A 25,749-nucleotide genomic window follows, 5' to 3' on the forward strand; every position below is an offset into this window, starting at 1 on the left:
TCTGGTGTAATGTCACTTTTTCAGTCTAAATTGAGGTAAAATTACATCATAAAAGAGGTAATATTCAACCTTCCAAAATTAAAGCTTCCAAATTTACATTATTTTTTTCTGTGTGACTTACTGCAGGTTGACCATTTTTCAAATATTTTGTAAACATTCTCAATTTTGGTCTTAAAATAGTAGTTTATGCAACAAGTTGCAAAAAGAGGAATTTTTCAGCACGAGTCGTACATTTATCCAACGAGGTTCACCGAGTTGGATAAATACGACGAGTGCTGAAAAATCAAGTTTTGCAACGAGTTCCATACAACTTTTTTTGCAATTTCGGAAAACACCCATTGAGTGAAATTTTAAGTCGAATTTTCATGTATTTTGTCAACAAATCGTTTAAATCAAAAAAATGTTGAAAAGTGTTACTTTTCAAAACAAGTGCTGAAAAGTTCAACTTTTCAGCACCCATTTCAGTGCTGAAAAGTAGAACTTTTCAGCATTTATTTTGAAAAGTGTTGCTATTCGATTCTGTTATTTTTGGTACAGAAAAGTAGGCTGTTTCGTCGTTCAAGAATGACAGGAAAAGTAAGTAGTTTCACGACGGAATTGCAAAAATAATATTTCAAGTTTTTAAATACATACTAAACTTCACTGAAAAAAAATGTAAATTTGGAAGCTGTAATTTTGGAAGGTTGAATATTACCTCATTTATGATGTAATTTAATATCAATTTAGACTGAAAAAGTGACATTACACCAGAATAGTGGTAAAATTACACCTTTTTTCTGACATAAAAGATGTACTCCTTCCCAGATGTAATATCATCATGTTTTTTTTTGTGTTGTTATATTTTGAACAAACACGTTCATGCTTTATGTAAAATTTCTGTAACTGATAGAAAATCAATAGTTTGGATGAATAAGAAACATTTAGCTGAAGATTTCTTCAAAATGTTGAAAGGGTGATCAAGTTACTCCTAACATTTTGAAGATGCCGGTTTAAAATATTTTTTTAAGTGCTTGCCATGGCAAGACTAGAAACGTTCGCCTGATAAAATCAGCCAAAGACACTTGAAAGTTCATAGTTTTGTGCTAAATTAAGAGTGTTATGTTCGATACGAAAAAGGGAATCAAGTCTCCTCTACCATTTAAGAATCGAGATATTTATTCACCTCTACCTCTACCTCTACCATTTAAGAATCGAGATATTTATTCATAATCCACAACAACCAGTCATGAGCACCGTTTGTAATAGAAGTATTTGTAATAGGTGCAAGCAAGACTATTTCACGTTCATTTAAATTTGATTTACGAAATATCTCGATTGATCCCATTTAAGCAAAGTGAAACAACATTTTTACTTTGCTCCAAAATTTACAATCTATTATCGATAGTTTTATTTGCTTACCTGTTCAACTGACTTCATTTGTACCAAACACTAAAAAAAATAAATAAATAAGAAAAACTCCTCTTAAACACCCATCAGTGCAGCACTATCCACTATGTCGTGTTCACCAAATCCACTCAACAAATAACGTTTCCAATATTATAACCCCGACAGGACTGATATTTTCCTCTTAGCAGACAGTTCTGGGCAAAGGGCACTAAAAAGCACTATCCCAGCTTCAATAAACCGCCATAATACGATCATACAGCACAACAACAACTAAAACAGCAAAAAAAAGAGCCAACCAGCCAGACATGAAAACCACCATCATCTTTGCAAAACAACAGCGCCAAAGTGGGTGGGAGAGCCAGCATTCATGAAAAGGACATAATGAAACAACAAAAGCATCACCGCGTGCCGGCAAAAATGGAAAAAGTGCGTTTATCCATCCATTTGGTGGGTACTTTGTGCGCTGCTCCAGCATCCATTAAAGAGTGATGGAGGAAAACAAAGTCAGGCTTTTATCCTACCCCTCCCCCCACCGAAAGCCAGCTCCACCCTTTCCGTTCGTCCTTGTACCTTAGTGATGGTGGCTGATGCTGCTCATAGATATTGGCACCGAGGAAACAAAAAAAAACGAGAGCGAGCGAAAAAAACAGTAATAAAGAGCTAAAAAGCTTTTGATAACAACTTTATGAATTGACAAACAAACTTTGCGAGAAGCTTTCATCTGGGGTTTTTTTTGTGTTCATACGTTCAGTAAGCTGTATTACACGGAAAGGGAATCCATTGCCAAATTGTAATGAAATTGACTTGCAAAAAAATGCCAATTTTTTGGCCTAAACAGAATTTCCTGAAATAGTAATTCATAAAAAAAATAATTCTGTCAATTAAATCGACTTCTGATTGCCCAATTCTTACAAACCCGGTTTAATGGTGGGTGTTTTTGCAGATACAACTGTGTATTGCTGTGTAAAGGTTACTTGCTGTCTCAATTCGCCCCAGATGACGGTACAGTCCAGACTCGATTATCCTAAGGTCTTGGCAAAATTTCACTTCAGATAATCAAATCACTTTTTTTTTGTCTTATTTTTTATTGTCGAGCTTATCCCATTACTGTCCATTTTTTTATTTTTCCCCGTGTTCAGGATGTAATTTTGAGCTACTTTTGTTCTACGAAAAACTTTACTTCTCTTGTTTCATGTCTTGCATGTTTTATTTTAAGTATTTTAATTTGCTTTTATCTTATTTTAGTTTTTGGTCATTTTTCCAATTTTTTGCCTGTCTTTCACATTTACTGTTCTATAGTGGCACCATTATCATTTAAATTGTAGAAAAATGCGTAGGGTCATAGTCTGGGACACTACAAAATTTACTTAAACTTAAAATAAAGTTAATTTAAGTAAAAGAGCACAGCCAAAGTGGACCCCTAAAAATTTATATTTTTAAAAACAAGTCACTTGCAACCCTAAATATACTAAAATTTTAAGAGTTCTTCTTTCCGATGCTTTTTAAAGATCAAAAATTGGTTGGAAATTTGATTTTTAGCGATTTTTTCAGATCGAAGCCCGCCTAGAGGCGGGATTCCGTTGTAAAGGTTTAAGTATGACCCCTAAACTACTCTTAAGTGATTTAGAATGTTTAAATCGAAGATGGTGGCCAAAATGGCGGTAATGAAATATTGAAAAAAAATGCATTTCTCAATTTAACTGGCAAGCAACCATTCAAATTTGACTCAAATGGGGTAGCAGATCTCGAATTTGATGGTGAATATAAAAAAAAATAAAAAAAACGTAGACATTTTTTTTGTGTGTGATTCGATTATCCGAAGTCCCATACAAACTTCCGGATATCGAATCTTCGGATAATCGAGGCTTTGGATAATGGAGTCTGCACTGTACCGTATCTTTTTTTAAATAAGCGGAATTTCAATTCCCGCTTCATGTTTTTTTTTATTTTTTAATTTTTTTTTTTGTAAGAAGATTATACAACATTTTCATAAAATAGGTAAGGGTCATCAATGAGACACTTTTGGTTTTCAACTTTCAAAGATTTATCTGATTTTTTCATCAGCATGTTTTAATGAGCTTTTTGATGCATTTCCTTTCTTTTAATGTGTTCTAACATTGACCAAAATATGAGATCGATCCGACATGTAAAGCCAGAGTTATTCAACTATCTCATTGTAGACGCACTTGGCAGGAACAATGAGATAGCTGGGAACAATGAGACGCTCTACGAAAATCAACATTTTTCTAGTAAAATATCATGTTTTTGTATTGTTCCATTGCAGGTGACTTGCCTTGAACATTTTAGAGCAATTGTGCCAACATGAAACTTTAATTAACAAAAGTTATACCAAAAAAAAATTATTTTTTGTAAAATCATATATTTATATATATTTTGGTCCAATGAAGTTAAAACTAAACAAACATGCCAAAAATCACTTCCAAATCATGTTTCAACAGATTTCAATAGATTTTAAAAAGTTTAATGAAGAAAAATCAAAGTGTCTCATTGTTACCCATGGGCTGAAAAGAGTGGGGAACAATGAGACAGCCCTGGATTCTTGGTATATTCTAAATTTTTGCCAAACCTAATGCAAGGACATTGTAGCCCAACTCAATCCCTATGGAACGTCGAAAGAAATTTGAAGAAATCTTAATTTTGGTGTAAATGGCAGCCTACGAGCGAAAAAGTTTTTTTTGTCCATAATTTACTTTTACATCCCAGAATCAAACATTTATAAATAAATTTTCAAAGGAGCGTCCATAATCAAAGACACTTATGGCAGATGTGTATCTAGTAGACACACCTTTCCCCCAAATATGAGCCTGATTGGTTGAAACTACAACTTATGAGAGCCATTTTATCATTGTTCCCCGTGTCTCATTGATGACTACTCTACCCTACCCTATGTCTTGCGAAAATGCTCAAGTTTTCATAATTCGGAAAATAGGTAGGTTCGTTTGAAGCCATTTTTTTCCTCATTATTTATTCATTTTTAAAATATCAAAAATTTCGTATTTTTTCGGCAATACTCAAATTTCTATAATTCACCGTATTTTTTTCAATGTACAAATTATGAACAAAAAATATAGTTTAATACTGTACTTTATGAAAATTCGAGTATTCCTTTTAAAAAAAATATGAAGCACAGAATACCATTTTTTTAATGTACAAATTATGAACAAAAATTATTGTTTAATTCTGTATTTTATGAATATTCGAATATTCCATTTAAAAAAGTTATGAAGCGAGAATTAATACAAAATTTCGCTTAATTTGATACTAACAATGAAAGTTTAGAAAATTTGAGTATTTTCAAAAAATACGATAATTTGCGAAAGTGTTAGTGTTTTACAAAAAAAAAACTTTTTTATCATGGAACAATTATGCGTTGAACGGTAGAGTACCTCAAAAAAATATTTTGTCAATATTTGGATATTTTGAAAACGAATGATTGCAAAACAAGTGTACTGCTCTAAAATGCATTTTAAAACATTTATTTCATTCAAATGTTTAAACTATGCCTGGTAATTTAATTTTTTATGTTTTCTACTATTTAAATGAAATTTGGCAACAGATCTCCTTTCCGTGTAACCATGCGTCTCCACTTTATACGCAAAAAAAAATCGTTTGGCTTGAGTTCCAATTACCCTTTCCACGAATGAAAACACCTTTTTTTTGCTTGAATCTGCTCGGTGTGTGTGATGCTGTTGATGTCGCATGCAAATTATTTGGCAAAACTGACACACACACCCACGTGTGCTCACGTGACACGTACCAGGTTCATTCATCAATCTAATGCCACCATTTGCTGGCATAAAGCAGCACACCGAATTTAGGTTTAGCCTATTACTATGTAATTATGAGCGTTGATAATCAGCAATTTAATTACAATTAATTTATTAATTAGTATTATTTAAATCGATACCACCAATTGATTGTGCGCGATTATCATGTCGGGATCATCAAAAGGTCTGACCGGGCTGGGAGGTGAGGCTAATTTAGAGGCAAAAGAGCTTTGGTCACGTGCGTGTTTTGGGCTTCTGATGACGATAATGGCGATGATGCCCGCACAACGGTGGTGGTGGTGGTCAGGTGGGTCTCCAGAGAGAGTCTCCGGAACAAAAAAAGGCACAATTTATGGACGCTGTGTGACCGGGGGTTCGTGTGCTTGTGTGCAACCTCTAAACATCAAGCCACCTGCCACCAATTGTGCGAAATTACACATAAACGGTTGTACGTGTGCATTATTTCTGTACTAAATCCCTGATTGGATTTCAATTATAACTCGGAATTGATACGATGCATATCATTAGGCTCTTTTTATATCTCTTAGTTTGTCTGCTATTGGAAACTTTAAAGCATTATTGAAGAGAGACAATTTCACAATCAGAGTATATCTGTTGAAGAGGCCACTTCAAAGGATTCTTATCGTAAATCAGACAAACATTCTAGTTCGACACACCAGGCACCCTATTTATTATTTATTATCCATATGGAACACCCATCATTACCGAAAAACGGGCTACAGTGGTTGCGCCCTAACTCGGTCATCAAATTTCAGCTTTGCCGTACGGTAAATATGTGTCATTTCACCCCTCGAATGAACGACGACCTGCTGGGAGTACAAATTGAAAATGCACTTGACTCGCACCAGCTTTCAAGTTGTCACTTCATCAGAGACCGGAGAGATCTTTCCGTCCGCTCTCCCCCGCCTTCTTTCAGCTGGTCATGTATAACTTGTCATTTCCTCATCTTTTGCATTTAGGTTTAAAATTTCCGCCCTGCACAACTGTTACACACTGAACTCTAATGCACGTGCTTTCTTCTTGTTCTTCTTTTACCACCCAAAAAAAAAGCGGAAGGTGCTTTCAAAAAACTAAAACCCGAACCCAACAGCGGGCTCTCGTCGGTGTCCGGTAGCATCTCGTCGCCCGGAAGTGGTCTCTCGTCCCTGCCTCAGCATGCCGGCCACACGCCCACCACAGCATCCTGTCCGACACCGGCGCGGAGGCGGCATCGGACCACATTTACTCAGGTAAGAGGGCACTTGACTTGACTCTCGGGGGAAAAGTGGCCGGGAAGACGTTTCTTAGTTACAATTTACAGATTTGCTGGATTTTGCTAAATTGAAAATAGTTGCTAAATGAATGAATAAATTGGACCTAAAAATAAAATTTTATTAAAAAAGCAGTGAAAATATTTAGCCAAATTTCTTGAACTTTTCCACCCAGTTAGGAAAATTGGGCCAGGGGGCAATACTGTTTTCTTAAATAAAGAACGATTCTGACCATATTTTTACACTTTAATGCTGAATCATTTGTCCTGACGATACAAATCGGTTAATATGATTTATGCTGCACAGCAAAAAATCCGATGGTAAAATCGCATACAAAAGCATGCACATCACCTTTGTGAGCAAAAGTACGTAATATTGTATGAGAAAACGTGTACACAAAAAGGTTCTTCGGTACATGCTTTTTGTGTAGGGTAGGGTAGTCATCAATGAGACACCTTTGGTTTTCAACATTCAAAGATTTTTGTATTTTTTTCATCAGCATGTTTTAATGAGCTTTTTGTTGCATTATCTTTTTTTAATGTATTCTAACATTGACCAAAATATGAGATCGATCCGACATGTAAAGCCAGAGTTATTCAACTGTCTCATTGTAAACGCACTTGGCAGGAACAATGAGACAGCTGGGGAACAATGAGACACTCTACGAAAATCAACATTTTTTCTAGTAAAACATCATGTTTTTGTATTGTTCCATTGCAGGTGACTTGCCTTGAACATTTTAGATCAATTGTGCCAACATGAAACTTTAATTAACAAAAGTTATACTAAAAAGTATTTAAATTTTGTAAAATCCATATATTTATACGAAATAACTTTGTATTTTTGGTTAAATGAAGTTAAAGCTCTATAAATATGCCAAAAATCACTTTTAATTCATGTTTTGAAAGATTTCCATTGATTTTGAAAAGTTTATTGAAGAAAAATAAAAGTGTCTCATTGTTACCCATGGGCTAAAATGAGTGGGGAACAATGAGACAGCCCTGGATTCTTGGTATATTCTAAATTTTTGCCAAACCTAATGAAAGGACATTGTAGCCCAACTCAATCCCTATGGAACGTCGAAACAAATTTAAAGAAATATTAGTTTTGGTGTAAATGGTAGCCTACGAGCGAAAAAGTATTTTTTGTCCATTATTTACTTTTACACCGCAGAATCAAACATTTATGAATAACTTTTCAAGGTAGCGTCCATAACCAAAGCCACTATTATGGCAGATGTGTAATACACATTGTGTATCCAGTAGACACACCTTTCCCCCAAATATGAGCCTGATTGGTTGAAGCTACGACTTGTGAGAGCCATTTTATCATTGTTCCCCGTGTCTCATTGATGACTACTCTACCCTACACGTTTTCTCATACAATATTACATGCTTTTGCTCACAAAGGTGACATGCATGCTTTTGCATGCAATTTTACACAGAATTTTTTTACTGTGTGATGACTCACATATAAAAACCAATGTCAATTACCACTTGAAAAAAAAAACGCGTTGTCTGTCGTAAAAAATATAATTTGTTGTTAAAGCATTACTTGTTTGAAGTTACTATCCTAGGCTGAGATGTGGACTGCCTTTCAACAGCTGATGAATTCAAAGTTGGGGACAGAGTTTGCGGGTGATTAAAGAAACGAATAAATCTACTGCAAGAAAAAAGTTACAGAGTAACCTTCAAAAAAGCTAACATTTTCAAGCCAAATTATATGAAATATCCTGATTTTTCTAAAGGAAAAATTTGACATTTTAATCCATTGTTTTTAAATATAAAAGATAAATTTTACCACGGAAAAAGTCAAAATTGTCACAGAAAGTTAAATTGCGAAAACCGTGCTTCGAAATTGATTTTATCTCTTGATATAAGGAACAGAAAATACTACTTTGTAACTAGGTAAAAAATATCAAGTACACATTTTTAGAAACAAAAAGAAACATAATTTTTCAAAAACATTGAAAATGTGATCATTAAATATTTTCAAAATTTTGGAAGCAAGACTTTTATTCAAATTTAATTTTATATCAAAACTTAAGAATTTTCTATTTTCAAGAAACTAAACTTTTGTCCTCTAAAACATATCAAACAAATTAAACAATATAGATTTTAGAAATTTATTTTTTGAGAAAAAAGACAATTTTCTACTCGCATTTTTTCTAAATAGTTCCCATCGATTGTTAAAAACAACTTTGTCGAAGACACAAAATCGATCAGAAAATTCCTTAAAATGTTACACATTTTAATTTTTTAAAAAGAGATAACAGTAAAAAAAATAAGTGAACATTCCTGGAGAACGTTCGTTCAGTAGAAATAAATATCAAGAAAGCTTAATATATTGTAAAAGAAAACCATTTTTTCAATAATTGCATATATTAATTCATTCAAGCCACATTTTAAATTTTAAGTACAACAATTCTTTCTCTATTTCTTAATGCAGTTGACTCTCTGGTTGTCGATTTTCTCGATATAAATATTTCTGTAGCATCAGGCCTGTAGCCGGGGGAGTGGGATACGGACTGAAGTCCCCCCCCCCCCCTCCCCCCGAATTTTTTGGAATATACATCCCACATGTCTTCCAAAAATTAAAATAATAATAAAAAGAAGAGAAGAGGAAAATTTCTTCTTCCAGCCCCCCGCCCCTCCCCTGGCTACACTCCTGTGTAGCATTCAATAAATTTTCTAGTCCTTTCAAGTACCATACTTTGATTTTTCGTTCTTATATTTTGATACCTCCCGCTTTCGACGGTCCCTTCAATATTGACAACGAGAGAGTCGACTAAAAATAAAACCAACTATTTTTCTAATTTTAAGCTTTAAAATCCAACCAAACTTTCAGATAACCATATTAGCTGTTATTATGGGAAACGCAAATTCCCACACTAAACGCATTTTTCGTCCTCAATTGCAGGAACAGTTAGCAGAACTAGAAGCGGCCTTTGCAAAATCTCACTACCCCGATATCTACTGTAGGGAGGAATTAGCACGAACCACTAAACTGAACGAAGCAAGGATACAGGTGAGTGTTCAGAACGAGTGTTGTTCATGTATGTCGCTTGCCGTCCTGTTGCAAAAAAAAAAGAGACCCAGGATAGCAATGACAGAAAAAAGTACAACGAATACCATCATCGTGGTGGGTGCGAATCGTGCGGTTGGCTGAACTTAATTTGGTATGCTAATTGACACAGCGCGCGACAATTGAAATTTCCATCGAAAGAACGCGCGCCCGTTGTCGTATACAACCCCCCGAAAAAAAAGAGGACGAGGAGGAGGAAAAGGCACCCTGAAACAGAGCGACATCTATTATGCTAATTTTCTTCATCTCACCTGATTAATATTCACGATTGATATTCATGGCGTGCTAGAATTTTGTTAAACAACGCTTAAGCCAAGCTAGCTCTAGAAAACTGCTCGCGGAGGTTTTCCTCCTCAAACATGCTCAAAAGGACCTCAAAAAACATCATCCTCTTTAAGCCACTGGACCACTTGTCGTCGTCGCCTCTTTTTTCTCTCCTCCCAATCGATAGAGGGAAAACTTGGCGAAACTGGGCTCACTCCTCTCGAATACCAATTAGGAACTGTTGAAGGCAAAAATGTTGACAGTTGTCAGTTGGTTTCCTCGTCGCAGAGAGAGAAAAAGTCCAACCCAGCCGGGAGATTCCTGTCGCGATAAAGGTCGAGCACGAGCTCAATTGTGCCCGAAGGAACAACCCATGATCCGGTTTCGATACGATCAAACGATGCTAATCCCGGCTGGACCACATGGGTTGTCTTTTTTTCTTTCTTTCTTTCATTCTTTTTCTATTACGCAATTCGAGTCCACACGTGGGTGCCCTCACGTGGTGCCCTCCCGTGTTGGTCCCGCGGTTTCGACCCCTCCTCGCAATTGGGTTACAATATTCTCGAGGGTACTTTTAGTTAATGAGGCTGGAGGGGGAAGACAGGCGGCGACATCAGGTGCGAACAATGACGGCCCGACTGGCTTTTGTGCTAAAGTGGTGCCCGGCGGGAAGTCATTGACTTTGATTTCACTTTTTCTTTTGTTGAAGGTTTGGGATGTTCCGATATTTTCAATGATTCAATAAAGCCAAGTGACATTTTTCAGAGATTATCCTCAATGATCAATGATGAAATTCGATGAGCTTTCCGGTAAAAATATTTACGAGACTGAAAAACCAAGTCTGTCATATAGAAATTGCCAAAAACCTCCAAAAATCCCGTTTTTTCAACATTTTCTTTTTTAAAACCGCTGTATCTTCCCAAGGATAGGACATAGGACAATGGTCAATATGGAGACTTTTATGTAAAATTGTCTGAAAAATCGATTCCCACTACCGGTTTTCAAAAATTTTGACGTTTAGACCACTTTAAAAAAAAAAGTTTTAGCAAATGATTTTTGTGTTTTTTTTGTATAGTTTTAGACTTAAAAATCAAAAAATCTCGTAGATGTGGCGTGTATTTTTGTTTCAGTGTATTTTTTTCAGAAAGCCCGTCCAATTTCCTACAAGTTTGTTTTTGACCACTTTTTGATACGACGCCACGGCTTCGAGATACAGTAATTTTTAAATTACAAAATACAAAAATATTTAAATACCATACGCCCTTCTCAAATGTTATTTTCGATATAGGCCTAGGATAACATGTCTATAAAGTTTCATTGAAATCGGAGAGGGTCGAGTACAAAAGTATCAGAAAAAATCCTGATTTGAGCTAGAATTGCTCAAAAATCGATGATTTTTTTTCGGACAACTCTAATACGGTGTAGGTCACCCTATAAAAATACGGGTCTAATTGTTTGGCCAAGGAACCCCTAGAAAAATTTTAAGCCCGATCGAAGAGCTTTATTTCGAATCATGCTGTTTTCGTGGGGAATTGCTGCAAATATGTATTATATTTAACACTTACAAAAAATCGAACACTCTTATCTAAAAATCTCAACGACTTAGCATTGGGCATAAAAATATTAACAATAGATATGATAGGTAGAACATACAATCTCCAAATCTGGCTTGGATAGTACAAAGAAGAAAATTATTCCAGTAATCATGAAATGCTCATTCGTTGATGTTTTCCTAAACTTTCAAATAAGTACAAAATGTTCCCAAGCACGGGAATTGTTTTTTTTTAATATACAAATTTAATAACTCACTGAATCTATTTTTAAATTTGCTAGGTGAATTGATATTCATTCGAAAATAAGAGTAAGAAAACCAACTCAGAACTACCAGGATGTTTTTATTTTCACGGTTCTGGGATAATTTTTCAACCTCAAACTCGACAAAACAAAAACGATACTCTTGTTTTTAATGAAATCTAATCAAAATAAATCTTACTTAATTCACCTATAAGGTTGGTGCCTAACCCACTCCTAACCAATTATTGATCACAAAAAAGATCCAGAGAATAATAATACAAAGAAAAAGAAATGGAAATATTGATCAGAAAGTGGTTACAGGTGTCAAAAAATGTTTAATATTACATCAGAAATTGGTGAATATTCAACAGTTTCTGATAAATGTTCATCAGGTTCACATTTTTATACATTTTTTTGAAGTAAAATTACCATAAACTGGGGTCAATCGGCTCTAAAAACTGCTGTCCCTATTCAGACTCTAGTCCCGATTCGCCCCAGAGTACGGTACTCAAAAAAGAGGTGCCAGATAAAAAGTTACTTTGAATGTGTCAACAAACTTTTTATACAAATCATTTTTTTTTATTAGAGCCAACCTTTATTTTATCATTGACTTGACCCTCATAACTAACAAAAATATTGATCACCTCGCTAATTGAATCCGATGTTCGCATCTGTATTCATATCCAAAGGCTGCAAGCCTCACAAACTTGCGACAAGCAATTCGCGCAATCACAGTTCTGCGTAGAAGCCGTCGTAGGTACACAAAGTGTCCTCGTTCCAAAAGTCAGCGCCAAATCTGGCTGGGCACAATGATTCTGCTATCCAAATGAACAGGACGAGTCCTCTATCAGAGATATGGCGGAGCTAGAAAATGAGGCTCAGTCTGACGACGACGGCGACGACAACGCACACGTGGAGTCCAATGTTCGGGTGGGGGGAAAGTTGCCTTTGAAATATTAATATTCATTCATAATACATAAAGAGGTATTGATTTTTATGAGCTGCCACTCTGTCGTGTCGTCATGCCCAGAGTTGCCACTGGTTGGTGTGTGCCGGTGGACGAACGGAGAATAATGATGATCAGTATTCGCAGCAGCAGCAGCCTCCCAAAGTCAGACAAAAGAGGAGGTCGCTCTTCTGTGTGCTTCAAGCTCGCAGCATTGCGGAAGCCCCAAAGCTACGGGACTTCAGGACGATACGATACGAACGGAGGAGACAGCCAGCATGGCGTCGCCGTTGGCTCGATATGAAAATTGATTTGTTATTATATTTCCAATATCGCATGCTCGCATGATAAAGGATTATGATTTAGTTTTTAGAGCTGGGACTCGGCTCTCCTTGCCAGGAATGACAACGATGCGGCATCATGCACGCAGCAGCAGCTTCAATGCCCAAAGCCAGAGCCATTTCGTGACATGTTTTCCAAAATTTCTGCTCGCAGCGTTATCGAGACCGGTACAAACTAGCAAAACGCCGATAGTTTTATACTGTTGAGGGTGGACCAACGAGGACGCCTTTTCGGGCAGAAATTTTGTCGGTCCAACTAATCAAGGCTTGTATTGAATAGAGAACCAGTTGTTGTTGTTTAAACACCAACACAATGCTGCCTGGTTTGGGTTTGGCACTGCAGACTGTACATTCTCTGATAATAGGACAATTGAGTAAGGTGGCTTGCCTCTTTGAACTGAAAAACGCTTTCGAAGAGCTTATTTTATTTTCGTGTTCCACAGCCAAATTGATTAGCTCTCGGACTACCAGACTCTTTCCAGTTCAACGGGTTCTGTGTTTGTCCTGTATCAGTATCACCAACTAAGCACCAGCAGATTGTTTACGAGCACACCCCCAGAATCTCCAGAATTTGCATTTAGTGATGATGAGGTATACGGCAGTGACTACAGCAGAAGAACCTAATTATGATTTGATAAACACAACACTGCAGCATAAGCTGTCATGCTCTTTCAATATGATTATGTACATTTTTTGAACAAAGAATTTCAACCACATTATTACCTTAAAGCAACGACGTCCGTGCTTAAAGTATTGTAATATTTAAAAATATATAATTCAAATAATAATAATAACTATACAAATGAGCCTATGAACAAATTTCACTGACGGAATCATCATTGTCATCGTGCAGAAAATGTTCCTCATCAAACGTTTTTTCATAGTTCTCTGCCCCAAACGTTTCCAGCTGAATTGCAATATTATAGTTCCGAAGACTTCGAGCTCGACCGCTGCAGCAGCTGGCGGAGGAGCGGTTCCATCGACCAACCCAGCGTTCCCTCCCGGTTGGGGAGGTTCATACGCTAGAGTAGCCGCTTCTGGAGAGATGCTCACGCGCTTTCGTGCCTGCCGAAACAAGACAGAACAATTCCAAACTCTCAGTGAGCTGATGATGAAGTACATCTACAACAGCTAAGCTGCCTTGTGCAGCAAAGTTTTTCGACGCCAATAGACAAAACATACTGTGATTTAGTTTAAATCTTTTTCTATTTCTATCCTTTTCCTTAGCAAATCTAGAAGTTTTTTTTTTTAATTTTGTTAGAATATCCAATTACATCAAAATGAATTAAAGTTCAAATCATAGTTGAAAGGAACTCCAAAACTTTATTAGGTTATAAGAAATACGAAATTGTAAATTGATTATTTACTAATAAAATAAATTGAATTGAATAATTTATAATGAGCATCAAGAAATCTTCGGGTAGCCATGTAAGCTTAACTTAGTTTCAAAAACAAAAAGAAGTTATTCCCTCGTTGTTGCACTTTTTGACAAAACAACCTTTAAACAGAAAATAATCGTTATTTCACATCTAGATCTTGTCTTTTATATGATTTTCGACTACTCTAAAGTGATTAAGAATTTTTAAATCCATGGTGGCGGTCAAAATGGCGATGATGAAATATTGGGAAATTTATTTGGTAAATTATTAGGCATCAACCATTCATATTTGATTGAAATGGTTCGCAGAACTCGAATTTAATGTTAAAAGTAAGAAAATGAAATGAATGAAACACGAAAAAAATATGTTGTTCATGATGCGATTCTCCGAAGTCCCATACAACCCTTCGGATAATCGAGTCTGGCCTGTATTTGGGTGAAATTTTGTTTATAAGTTATCACAACCCAGTGAGTAAGGAAGGGCCGATGCAGGCCTAACCCCAAGACGATAAGACTCTGAGCTTACAAAAATATAGTACAGTCATCCCACATATTCGGAACACCCACAAATTCGGAACACTTTTATGATAATTTGTCAATAGCGTGCCAAAAGTAGCTTTTCTATCGACCTTACTATGTTTAGAACCTTCATTTGGACATTCTCTTGCTTTTTCACGGGTAAAAGTAGTACTTTTTGAATAAAAAACCTCTTGTCAAGACTATTTTATCCAGAGCAGCAAAACACTGCCTCCAAATTGCCTGTTTCATAATTGTGGAATGTTATTGTGCCTCCCACAATTGTGGAACACCTGATTTTCACTGATATTTTTACAAAAAAAGTTATCAGACCATTCATAAAACATAACTAAGCATGAGTTTCGTTGGTGTTAGTGCCTGAAGTCATTATTTTGTAAAAAAAATATGTACTCATGGAGAGAACCTAAGTTTGTTTACATCCGTAAGAAGTGTTCCGAATTTGTGGATTTCAAGGGTCAATGTTTTTCTTCAAAACTTGATATAAAAGATAAAATTTGCAGTTGTTCGATACATCATTCGAAAGATCGCAAGAAAAGCTTTCAAATGAAGGTAAAAGCGAATCATTAAGTTCATTCATTGATTTACTATGATTTTTTTTTTTTTGAACATTGGCCGATCTGTAAACTGTTCCGAATATGTGGGATGGCTGTATGTTTTCATTCCTTGATATCGTAATTTCTGTTGCCCAACAAATAAGCAAGAGCTATTCCCAGTTTTGAATGTTACAAACGTTAGAATTAACTAAACGAAAATCTAAGATAAAAATTTCAAAAGAATAGCTTAGTTCAATGAGAACATTGAATTTAATTTAATGAAAATAATTCCGGGGAAATTGATACTTTTTTTGTTACTTAAATTATTTTTTTTAAATACGTATTTTGTAACTTAAAACACATTTTTCAGTTGACGACCACAGTGCATTAAGAAATACCGAAAATTGGGTTAATTTATTACAAATTCATCTATAGTCTATAGATGCGTAGTTGAAATTGCAATTGTAAGAACTCGAAACAATGTTTGATGTAGTGACCAGTTTTAAAGTTAAATCCACATTTAACACTTTCGAAAAATTCATAGAAAGAATTAAACTTTATCGATCCTTTTTGATAAAAGAAACGGTCTGGTTCTAGGCAACAATTCAAATTTAAACACTTCAACGACGCTTGCAAGAAATCGATCTTAACACAATTCCAATAAACTGCAAGAACGCAACGAAACTGAAAGTATTTCACCCTACTAATCGACTGGGGAGTACGCAAATGAAAGAAATATCGAATCCCTTCATTTTCCATCCCGTCATCGTCATCGTCCTTTCCATCATCATCGTTGGCAGGGTGGAAAAGCCGCCTGCTTGGACTGTTTTTAAAGTGCCTCACGCTTGAAGAATCCATCGACTTGAAACGTGGGTCGATTTTCCATGGCCTCCCCTTCTCCTCTCCACTTTCAACACAAAATGAACGCACCATCTTGGGCACATGGTTTCATCGACACACGCACACGCGAACGAACGAACGAACGAGCGAGCGAGCGAGAGGGAGAGCAAAACATTCAAGGAGCAAAGTTTTCCTCCCCTATCAAGCACTCACACACTCACACACCCCAGTCAGGACTTTCCACGGCGGCGCAGCATCTCGACGGAGAAAGAGGGTCGTCGTCGTCGAGTTGTTGTTGTTGATGGTACTTCTTCTTCTTCTTCTTCATCTTCTTGCGCTTGTTCTGTGCTGCCGCTGCTGCTGCCGTTAGTGTGTAATCTACAACATCAAATGGATCCGTAATTCAATTACTCCGCCTTCTTGAAAATTCCTCCGCGATTCAACCAGCTTTCCACCCCCTCTCAGCAGCTGTCGGATGACGGACCCAGGCCAAGTTCTTGCGTTTTATACGAGAAAAGGTCGACCGTTGCCTTCGACTGGATGGTGGCGAAGGAACGAACGAACTAACGGTTGGATGAGAGATGATAAGACGCACAAGAGTGATTCCATGAGAATTCCCCAAAATGTTTTTTTTTTTAATTTCTTGCAAAAAAAACTTTACTGTTTAGAAAAACATAAATAACCTAACTGTCAAATAAAACTATGCTTATTTATTTAACATTTTCAAAACAATTGAATTTTCGTTAGATTTTTTATGTAAAATTTTGAAGAATTAATTTTTGTAATTTTCAATTTTTAACATCAGGTTTGTACTATTTTGTGTTAATGCCATGTTGATTGCATAAAGCAAAAATTAATAACTACTTATAAATGTGCATTTTTTAAACGTTTTGGGAGTGACTTGATCTATTTCATTACATTGTATTACAATGATTACATTTTGAGAGAAATAATTATGTTTTATTCGTTCTACAAATTTTACGATGAGTTTCTGAATCTGTAAGTTTTTGTGTATAATTTCAAAAACTTTAAATAGAAGAAAGTGAATATATATAATCACTCAAACAACGACCAAATTTAACCATTTTACCAATAGCTAATTTTCACAAAACCGCCAAAATTTACAAAAAATCGAAAAAAGTCGGAAATCTGTGATTTTGGTCAATATGTGGATTTCCAGAATGCTTAGTTTATTGTTTTTTTAAATAATTAGAAAAAAAATAGAAACAAAACTGTTAGAAAATGTCATTTTCCGTTCTTTACTACCTATTAAAATGGCGAAAATGTTCAAAAATACACCTGAAATTAAAAAAAACTAGCTGATTATTTTTTCAGTTTATTTGATTACAGTGACGTAAATTTGTTGTGTAATTTTTTTGATGAACATTTTTTTTTGAAATTTGGCCCGCAAGCTCATGAGCTTCAAAAATAGCCCGCCATTCAAAAAATGTGGGCACTCCTTAAACTTTAACTTTTTTATGAGTATGAATAAAAACTATTTATGCATTTTGTAAATATTTAGCTCAAGACGTTTTTCATTTAGGCCATTACAAATGCTTAAAAAAATGGTCGCATCAAAATTTCCCATTGATTAAATTTGATTTTTATTCAACTGCAATTTTCATTCAAATTACATTGAAAACATTTTAATACAGACAAATTGTGAAATCAACATGGATTTTTAGAATTTAGTATCGAAATACAAAACATAAACCTGATAAAAATATTAGTTTTTAAATTATGAACTTTAAGATATTTTAACTATTTTTGAAAAAATAAAGCTGTCCTCAGACGTTTCTTGAAAAAAAAATATGATGAAATTTTAAATTAAGTTATTTTTTTACTTTTTGTCAAGGAAGCAAACTAAATGTTTGGCAATGTATCGAATAACCAATAAAATCTGTTTCTCCATGCTTCAAGTACTTTTTTCTATAAATTTTTTGTTAAGTTTCTTTTTTACTAAAATTGTCAATAAGTTATTTCTTTTTAATTTATTTTGAAATTATGTTCGGTGGTTGATGTTGACTATTTTAACAAAAGTTTTCGCAATATTTTTTACAAGAAATTTCTTTAATTTGAGTGGGGATTTGAGTGACCACCCTGATAGTGCCAATTAAATTACTTTAATAACTTTATCAAAAAAAGATTTCTATGGTTTTTAATGTTACCCTTAAAAATGCAAGTTTTGTTTGTAAAGGTTTGATTTAAAAAAATGTGTTAATTTGATAAATTGAATTCAAATTTTTAAAATTATGGAAAACAAAACCAACCCTTATTTGACATGGAAAAAACTCACAAACCTCCCGCCTCTTTCGGGGGAAAAGTTCAATTTCGGAGTATTTGCCATCGTAGCAGCCGGAGAAGACCGTCGACAGAAGATTGCTCTCGGCTCGGCACGGGGCAAAGATGGCAGCAACCGGCCCCTTCTCGCAACTCGGGATAGGCAGAAGAAAATTCCAAAGAGGCAAAGGAGGGAGTCAAATTAGGGCGAAGGCCTGTGTCTTGAAACGACGAAGGGAGGAAAAACGCGACCCAACTTTGAACGAGGGTTTTCGAGCCGAGATGTCGAATAGCGGTATACACATTTAATTTAAATGTACACGAGTCTCCCTTATAGTGTGTGGGTGGATTTGCGTGGGGTGGGAGGAGTGTTGGACTGTCATCGAATGACAGAAGGGGGAGAAAAGAAAATTATTCTTCGACACAAAAGTTTACTCCATCAGCTTCTTATCACGCGAGACACAAATAGGATAAGCAACAAACACCGGGTGGCAGCAGAGATGCCATTTTCTTTTTTTTTTGTATTTCAATCCTGAGATATTCAACGAAATCCGAAAAAACTCCGTGCATTTTTGTCACTTGATGCGTTTGACGCACGTACAAGTTAAACTACCGTAAACATTTTTAATTATAACTCGGGACTCCTAGAGCAACCAACTTCAACCAAACTTTGGGGCAATGCACATAATGGTCAGCCAAACAAAACGTGTTTGTTATTGTTCACATTGCGTGCTTTCGTTTTTGTTTATTTAAGGTCAAACATTAAACGCGTTTTTCTCGGAACGTCGAAATGGCGGGTGCGACAAGATAGCACGACGACGTCGATTTGGTAAAATTATACTGATTTTCGGTAAAATTTTGTTAATTTTGACAGATGGTTTATCCATCTAAAATTTCTTTGCAGCTTTAATTTAAAATTATTAAAATCGAAGTGTGATAAATATTAAATTTATCTCATCGATGAAGACAACGATTATCTTATACAAAATGATTATTTTAAGTTTTACCATGACAATGTCTTTTTGATGATTGTATTATTTTTTTTGGGTTGTCTCAACTAAAACAAAAATTGTTTTCGGCTTTGTTAAAAAAAAATATGTTCAATCATAAATAACATTCTATTTTAGAAAAAAAAACTTTCAATATAACAACAATCTATGTTCCAATCTTTCTATCGCAAAAAGTAATTTCACGGTTAATTTGTACTTTTCGTCACCTCCTCCCTTGCCCGTCACCATTCTCACCCACGAAATCATTTTCTTCTTTTTTTTTTTTTGCTGTTGTTGTATCCCCAGGTCTGGTTCCAGAACCGCCGGGCCAAATATCGCAAGCAAGAAAAGCAATTACAGAAAGCGCTCGCCCCCTCGGTGATACCGTCGTGCAACGGCATGATGAGAAACATACAAGGCTACAGCGTGTCCCGGGGTTATCAACCGTATCCCCATCCAAACTCAATCAATCGATATCCGCAGGTGAGAATCAGTTTATGGTCTTCCCCCACTCCCGTAGATTCCCCTCGCTTTGAGGGGTGGGTTGGTGGCGGTGAATTGAAATTCTGCGAACGAAACTTTAATTTTAAATCCATACGCCATTTTTTTCTGTTGCAGGATCTGTTCCAGATGGGCGCCTCGTCGTACCCCGGCATGACGCAACCCTTCTCGATGTCACACAGTTCAAACATGGGCTCGGTCGGAGTGCGCCAGGATTCGATGGGTAAGTTTCGGTTGTGTAAGAAGAACCATGCTGCTCCATTATTTGGATACATGCAAAGGGAGCAGACAATCAAAATGATGATCACCGAAAATGTTCTCCAAGTTTTTTTTATATAAATTCATAAAAATATCACTATCATCAGTACGATAGTGACTGTAGGCCAAAATTGCTTTCTCATTTTTGAATAAGAAAAACAATTAAAATGATACACACAAAATACAGGGTCGAGAGAATAATTGCAAAACAAAATATTTTTCGCCTGCAAACTTTCTTTTCTCGTGAAAGAGAAACAAGACGAAACAAGCAAAAGAAAATTGCTCCCGAACTGTTTGAAAAATCAACCACTTAAATTGATTTATTTCGTTATGTTTACAAATACTGATTATCTACGGCAAGAAACAGGTTATGACATTTCACCTGCAAGCGTAATAGAGCAACTCTCTACGAAATCGGCCGATTTCGACCATTTTTATTTTTTGTATTTTTTGATTTGGCTCAAACTTTGTGGGGGCCTTCCCTATGACCAAATAAGCTATTTTGTGTCATTGGTTCACCCATACAGGTCTCCATACAATTTTGGCTGCTGTCCATACAAAAATAGTATGTAAATATTCAAACAGCTGTAACTTATGAGTGATTTTTCTGATCAATGTCTCACCAAAACAACCCACCATTTTCTAATGTTGATATCTCAGCAACTAATGGTCCGATTTTCAATGTTAAAACATGAAACGGTCGTGAAATTTTCCGATCTTTTCGAAAAAAAAATATTTTGAAATTTTTTAAATCAAGACTAACATTTTAAAAGGGCCAAACATTGAATATTACGCCCATTTAAAATGCTAGTCTTGATTTAATTTTCTTCAAAAATTTTTTTTCGAAAAGATCGGAAAATTTCACGACCGTTTCATGTATTAACATTGAAAATCGGACCATTAGTTACTGAGATATCGACATTACAAAATGGTGGGTTGTTTTGGTGAGACTTCGAAAACTTCAATTTTCGTGTTTCGTTTTCTTGAAGCGGCTGTATCTCAGCAACCCGAGGTCCTATCTTCAATGTCTCTAGACAATTTTATAGCAAATTTTTTGAACTTTTCAATTAAATATTTTTAGAAATGATCGCTCATAGTCACTATTTTTAAAATTCGAAAAACTGCAAATATTTTGCTAAAAAAAGTTGCCAAAAGTTGCGGATTTTTGTCCCCTAAAACATATCAAAAAATCTCTAAAATCAAAAAATACGTATTTTGGGAAATTGAGTTTTAGTGAAAAAAAAGTTGATAAAAAAATCTGCAAATTTTTTTTTCCGTGTACCTATTTTTTTCTCAATTGTCCTCAACAATACCTACAACTTTGCCGAAGACACCAAATTGATCAGAAAATTCACTCAAAAGTTACAGCTGTTTGATTATTTACATACCATTTTTGTATGGACAGCAGCCAAAATTGTATGGAGACTTTTATGGGTGAACCAATGACACAAAATAGCTTATTTGGTCATAGGGAAGGCCCCCACAAAGTTTGAGCCAAATCAAAAAATACAAATAAAATCCATTTCCGGTTTTGGTAGAGAATTGCTCAATAGTCAAATCGATGTTCCGGCGAGTAATCCCGGTGATGATATTTTCAGTTTCCTTTCACCGACTTTTCATACCATAAAACGGGGTAACTTTGATCAAAGTCACCCCTTTGATAAATTTGCGATTTTTCCGCAAAATTAAGTATACAATTAAAATACGTACAGAATTTTTTAGAATCATACTGACCGTGGTAGAGAAGTGTTTAAAGTACGATAAGTGTTATAAATCGATAATTGTATTTAAAAAAAACGAGTTTTAACAAATTCCAGGCAAAATTCCGACTTTTAACAATTTTACTTAAAATTTATATGTATTTTGGTAAAAGCTTATAAATTTATTTAACTAAATATAAACATTAATTTCTGCTTTAAAACTGTATCAGCTACTTTAGTGATGGTACATTTAACGTAAAATAAAGTTTGACCATCTTAAATATGATTTTAACAAGAAAAACTATGACTATCAAAGTCACCCCGGAATTTAAACTAAGAATTTTGAACGTAACTATTTTTCTAAACACTATTGGAAACTCTTCTTTCCAAAATAGGGCATGGACTTTGTGTGGCCTACCCCTGTACATGGTTTAAAAATAATAGTTTTGAGAAAAACCTTACCTGTTGGAAAAACACATTTATTTCAAAAACAAATTGAAATCCTATAAATGTCACCCCGGCTTACGGTACGCGAGAGAGGAGAGCCATGTTCGCCTTCGATTTTTTTCTTTTGATGAGCGTCAAAAGATTTTTTTATAGAAATTCTATCATCGCTGGTTCAATTAAAATATATTGACAGCTCAATGCTAAATTCAAATGAATAATGCTACCAACTACACCATCAAAATAAATGTGTTCATTCGGTAATTGAAACAGTAAATCTCCCACAAAAGTCATACATCGACTTCGATATTATTGAAAAGAAAGCAGTTCTCTACGAAATGAGCTTATTTCTGATTTTTTCCCATATCATCCATACAAATTTGTCAGCTGTGCATTTGTGATTTGGTGTCTTCGGCAAAGTTGTAGGTATGGTGGACTAAACCGAAAAAAATACACAGATTTTTTGCTGATTTTCATCCCTGCAAATAAATTTCCTAAACACACAATTTTGAATTTAATTTAGAAATTATAGGGAACATATAATTTTATCTTTTCAGGAAATTTCATAAAATGCCATAAAATCTTTAACCAAATTTTGTTTTTCAACAGTAAATTTTTCAAAAATAAAGTTAGTGGTAAATTTTAATTTTTGGGTAACTTTTTGAAAAAGTCACAGTATTTCAAATTAAAAAAATGTGCCCATATTAAAAAAATATATTTAGGGGAAGGTGGGGCAAGACGACCATATGGGGCAAGAGGAACAATCGCTCGTACGGCCGTAATTTGTACAGTTGTGATTATTTCCAGCATGAGGAATTGTTGCTAGCAATGCAATAAGCTGATTTTACTACCACATAACCGCCAAAACGACGTGAACGTCAGGGAACATAAGATTTAATGAAGTTTTTTTCAAAACCTTTGTTTTCTTATAATATTTGGAAAGTACAAAATAAGGCTAAGTGTTCGTTTTAAGGCTCATTTATCAAAATGCAATTTTTCCTAGATCAGTAGTGTCCCTACAATTATAAAGTATGATTTAACTTTTGGTTATTTTTGTTGAGAACTTTTAAAAAACTTTTTTCAGGTGGGGCAAGTGTACCATATGGATTTTTAGTATGGAAAAAATACGAATTGCTGTAAAAACATGTTTTATTGGAAAATAAATACATAAAAGTACTTAAAAACTGATAAACAGTTGATAAACAAATTGTCCATAAAAAATATAGCGATAATTTCCTTTTTTTTCATCAAAGTAATAATTGTTTTCCATAAAACGATCAAATTTTTAGTAAAACAATATTGTTTAATTTAAAAATGAAAGAAACGTTTCAAATGCATCCTAATCTGATGTATCTAAGTGATAACAGTTCAATTGATAGTAAATTAGCATGTTGTTTCATGCATTGTTTCTCTTGCCCCAACGGGTAGTTCTTCTTGCCCCAAACGTACGAAAAATCATTTTTTTAAATCAATTTTTTGCATTGACAGGATTTTTTTTAAAGAGAAGTGCGGTGCTTCGGTGGACGCGCAGTCCTGTTTTTTCGTGATAATTTTCGTCTCTTTTGTGTCGCTGAGTGCATAATTGGCAAAGGGAGCTCGGGTCGTAAAAAAAATCGGAGTGAAAAGTGATTTTTTTGTGTGTGCCTTTTGTTTCGCATTTTTGTCGTGTATTGTGTGCTGCGAGGAGAAAATTACCCTCTGAAAATACAGCGTCATCAGTGCATAATTGGCAAAGGGAGCGCGTGGTCGTAAAAAATATTCGGAGTGAAAAGTGATTTTTTGTGATTTTAAAAGCCCTTCCTATATCATCGTTGATCGGAAGGCACGGCGTCGGATGGATTGTGTATAAATTTTTCGAATAAGGTTTTATTTTTTTGCAGTGAAAAAGCCATTTCTATATAATGAACGAAAGACGTACTGACAATTTGGATCGTTGAGTTAATAGTGGAGCAAAATAACTGTGTGTGAGTGAGTTTGTGTGTTAACCAGAAAGACCTTCCCATAGCATCGTTGCAGAAGGCTCGCCGACAGGTCTGTTATGAAAGTCCTCCCCATAGCGCCGTAGCTCGGGAGGCATCGAAAAGCCAATACCTTATCCTACTAACCAAAAAAAAAATAATCACGTGATGCTTGAAGGAGATGCTGTGGATTCAACGATCTCAAGCGGTATCAACAAGTATATAGCGAAAAACTATGTGCTTGATGAGTCTGCAACTTCAACTATCGGACTAACATTCCTCCCTTTCGTTGAACTGCAGGCTTCTTGGGAGGGCGCCGGTATTAGTCAGTAGAGTAGAGTTAGTAGAGATCTTCAGAGGTTAAACAGTGAACGGATGATTGGCTCCCACTGATCATTTTTGATTCATTGTTTAACTTCAGCTGATCTGTCAATAACGGAGTAGCAGCTCATTGGCAGTCAACCATGCTCATGCTCATGCTCATGCTCATGCTCATGAAAAACAGGATTTTTTTTAAACTTGTTCTATCAAAGTCTTAGTCAAGAACTGGAATAAGATGATTATTTAAAAATCTGACAGATTTTAAACGTTTTTAATGGGTTACAACGATCATTTCCTTAGCTTGTTACACTTGCCCCACTTTCCCCTACAAAAGTTGAGAAAATGTCCTACATTCTGCTATTTTCAACTTTGTAGATACAGCCTTTGCACAGCGGGAACAAAGGGCCCAAAAATTACCGCAAGGTGGCCGGAGTACAGGCCACCGGAAGATCCGGATTTTTGGAATTTGGAATTGTGAGCTGATACGCTTTCTTCTACCATAAATTGTCATGCAAAACAACCTTAGAATAATAATAAATAACATAGGACCTATCGGAACAGGTTCCACCGATCTCCGGTGGCCACATCCGGAATCAGCGTAAACCAGTCGTGCGACGAATCAAACTCCGACCGTGCAGTGCGATTTTTCATCGGAGTATTGTTCCTGGTGCAAAAACGAAGCTTTTGGTGTATAGCAATCGATGCTTTGCGCGAAATCATGTTGCGGTAATTTTTGGGTCCTTTGTTCCCACTGTGCTTTGGTTGCTGAGATGTGGCCATGGAAAATAAAAATTAGACTTTTCAGTGTAGCCCAATTAGCCCTATTTTTTTATCTCCGGTTTTTCGGGCTCAGCAACTTATGATCCGATGCAATTTTTATTTGAAATTTTCTGCCTTTTTTCAAAAAATCCTAAATTTTAAAATTTAGCTCTTCTTTTTCATTTTTAAAAAGTAAGTGTTTTCGGATTTTTCAAAAAGTGTATGGATAAATTAATAAATTCATTGACGAGAAACAGTAATTTAACTAAAAACGTTCGAAATAAAGCGCACATCCAAAGGACCAAATGGCAATGACAGCGGATACATGATGTCTTAGTAGACCATGAAAATGATAACATTATGCTCGCTAGCAACAG

The 25,749-nt window shown here is 35.4% G+C and overlaps 1 protein-coding gene across 1 annotated transcript in view; it reads left to right on the plus strand.

Annotated features, from left to right (window-relative positions):
* The window catches only part of LOC6042643 (retinal homeobox protein Rax), a 40,558-nt gene that overhangs the window by 9,942 nt on the left and 4,867 nt on the right, over positions 1-25,749 (plus strand). Inside the window, exons 2-5 of the mRNA XM_038265454.1 lie at positions 6,246-6,424; positions 9,365-9,472; positions 19,738-19,914; positions 20,050-20,155. Coding sequence (XP_038121382.1) covers positions 6,246-6,424; positions 9,365-9,472; positions 19,738-19,914; positions 20,050-20,155 — 570 coding nt within the window. The remainder of the gene's footprint in view (positions 1-6,245; positions 6,425-9,364; positions 9,473-19,737; positions 19,915-20,049; positions 20,156-25,749) is intronic.

Source organism: Culex quinquefasciatus, chromosome 3 (assembly GCF_015732765.1).
Source record: "Culex quinquefasciatus strain JHB chromosome 3, VPISU_Cqui_1.0_pri_paternal, whole genome shotgun sequence".
In the NCBI taxonomy this organism is placed as follows: Eukaryota; Metazoa; Arthropoda; class Insecta; order Diptera; family Culicidae; genus Culex; species Culex quinquefasciatus.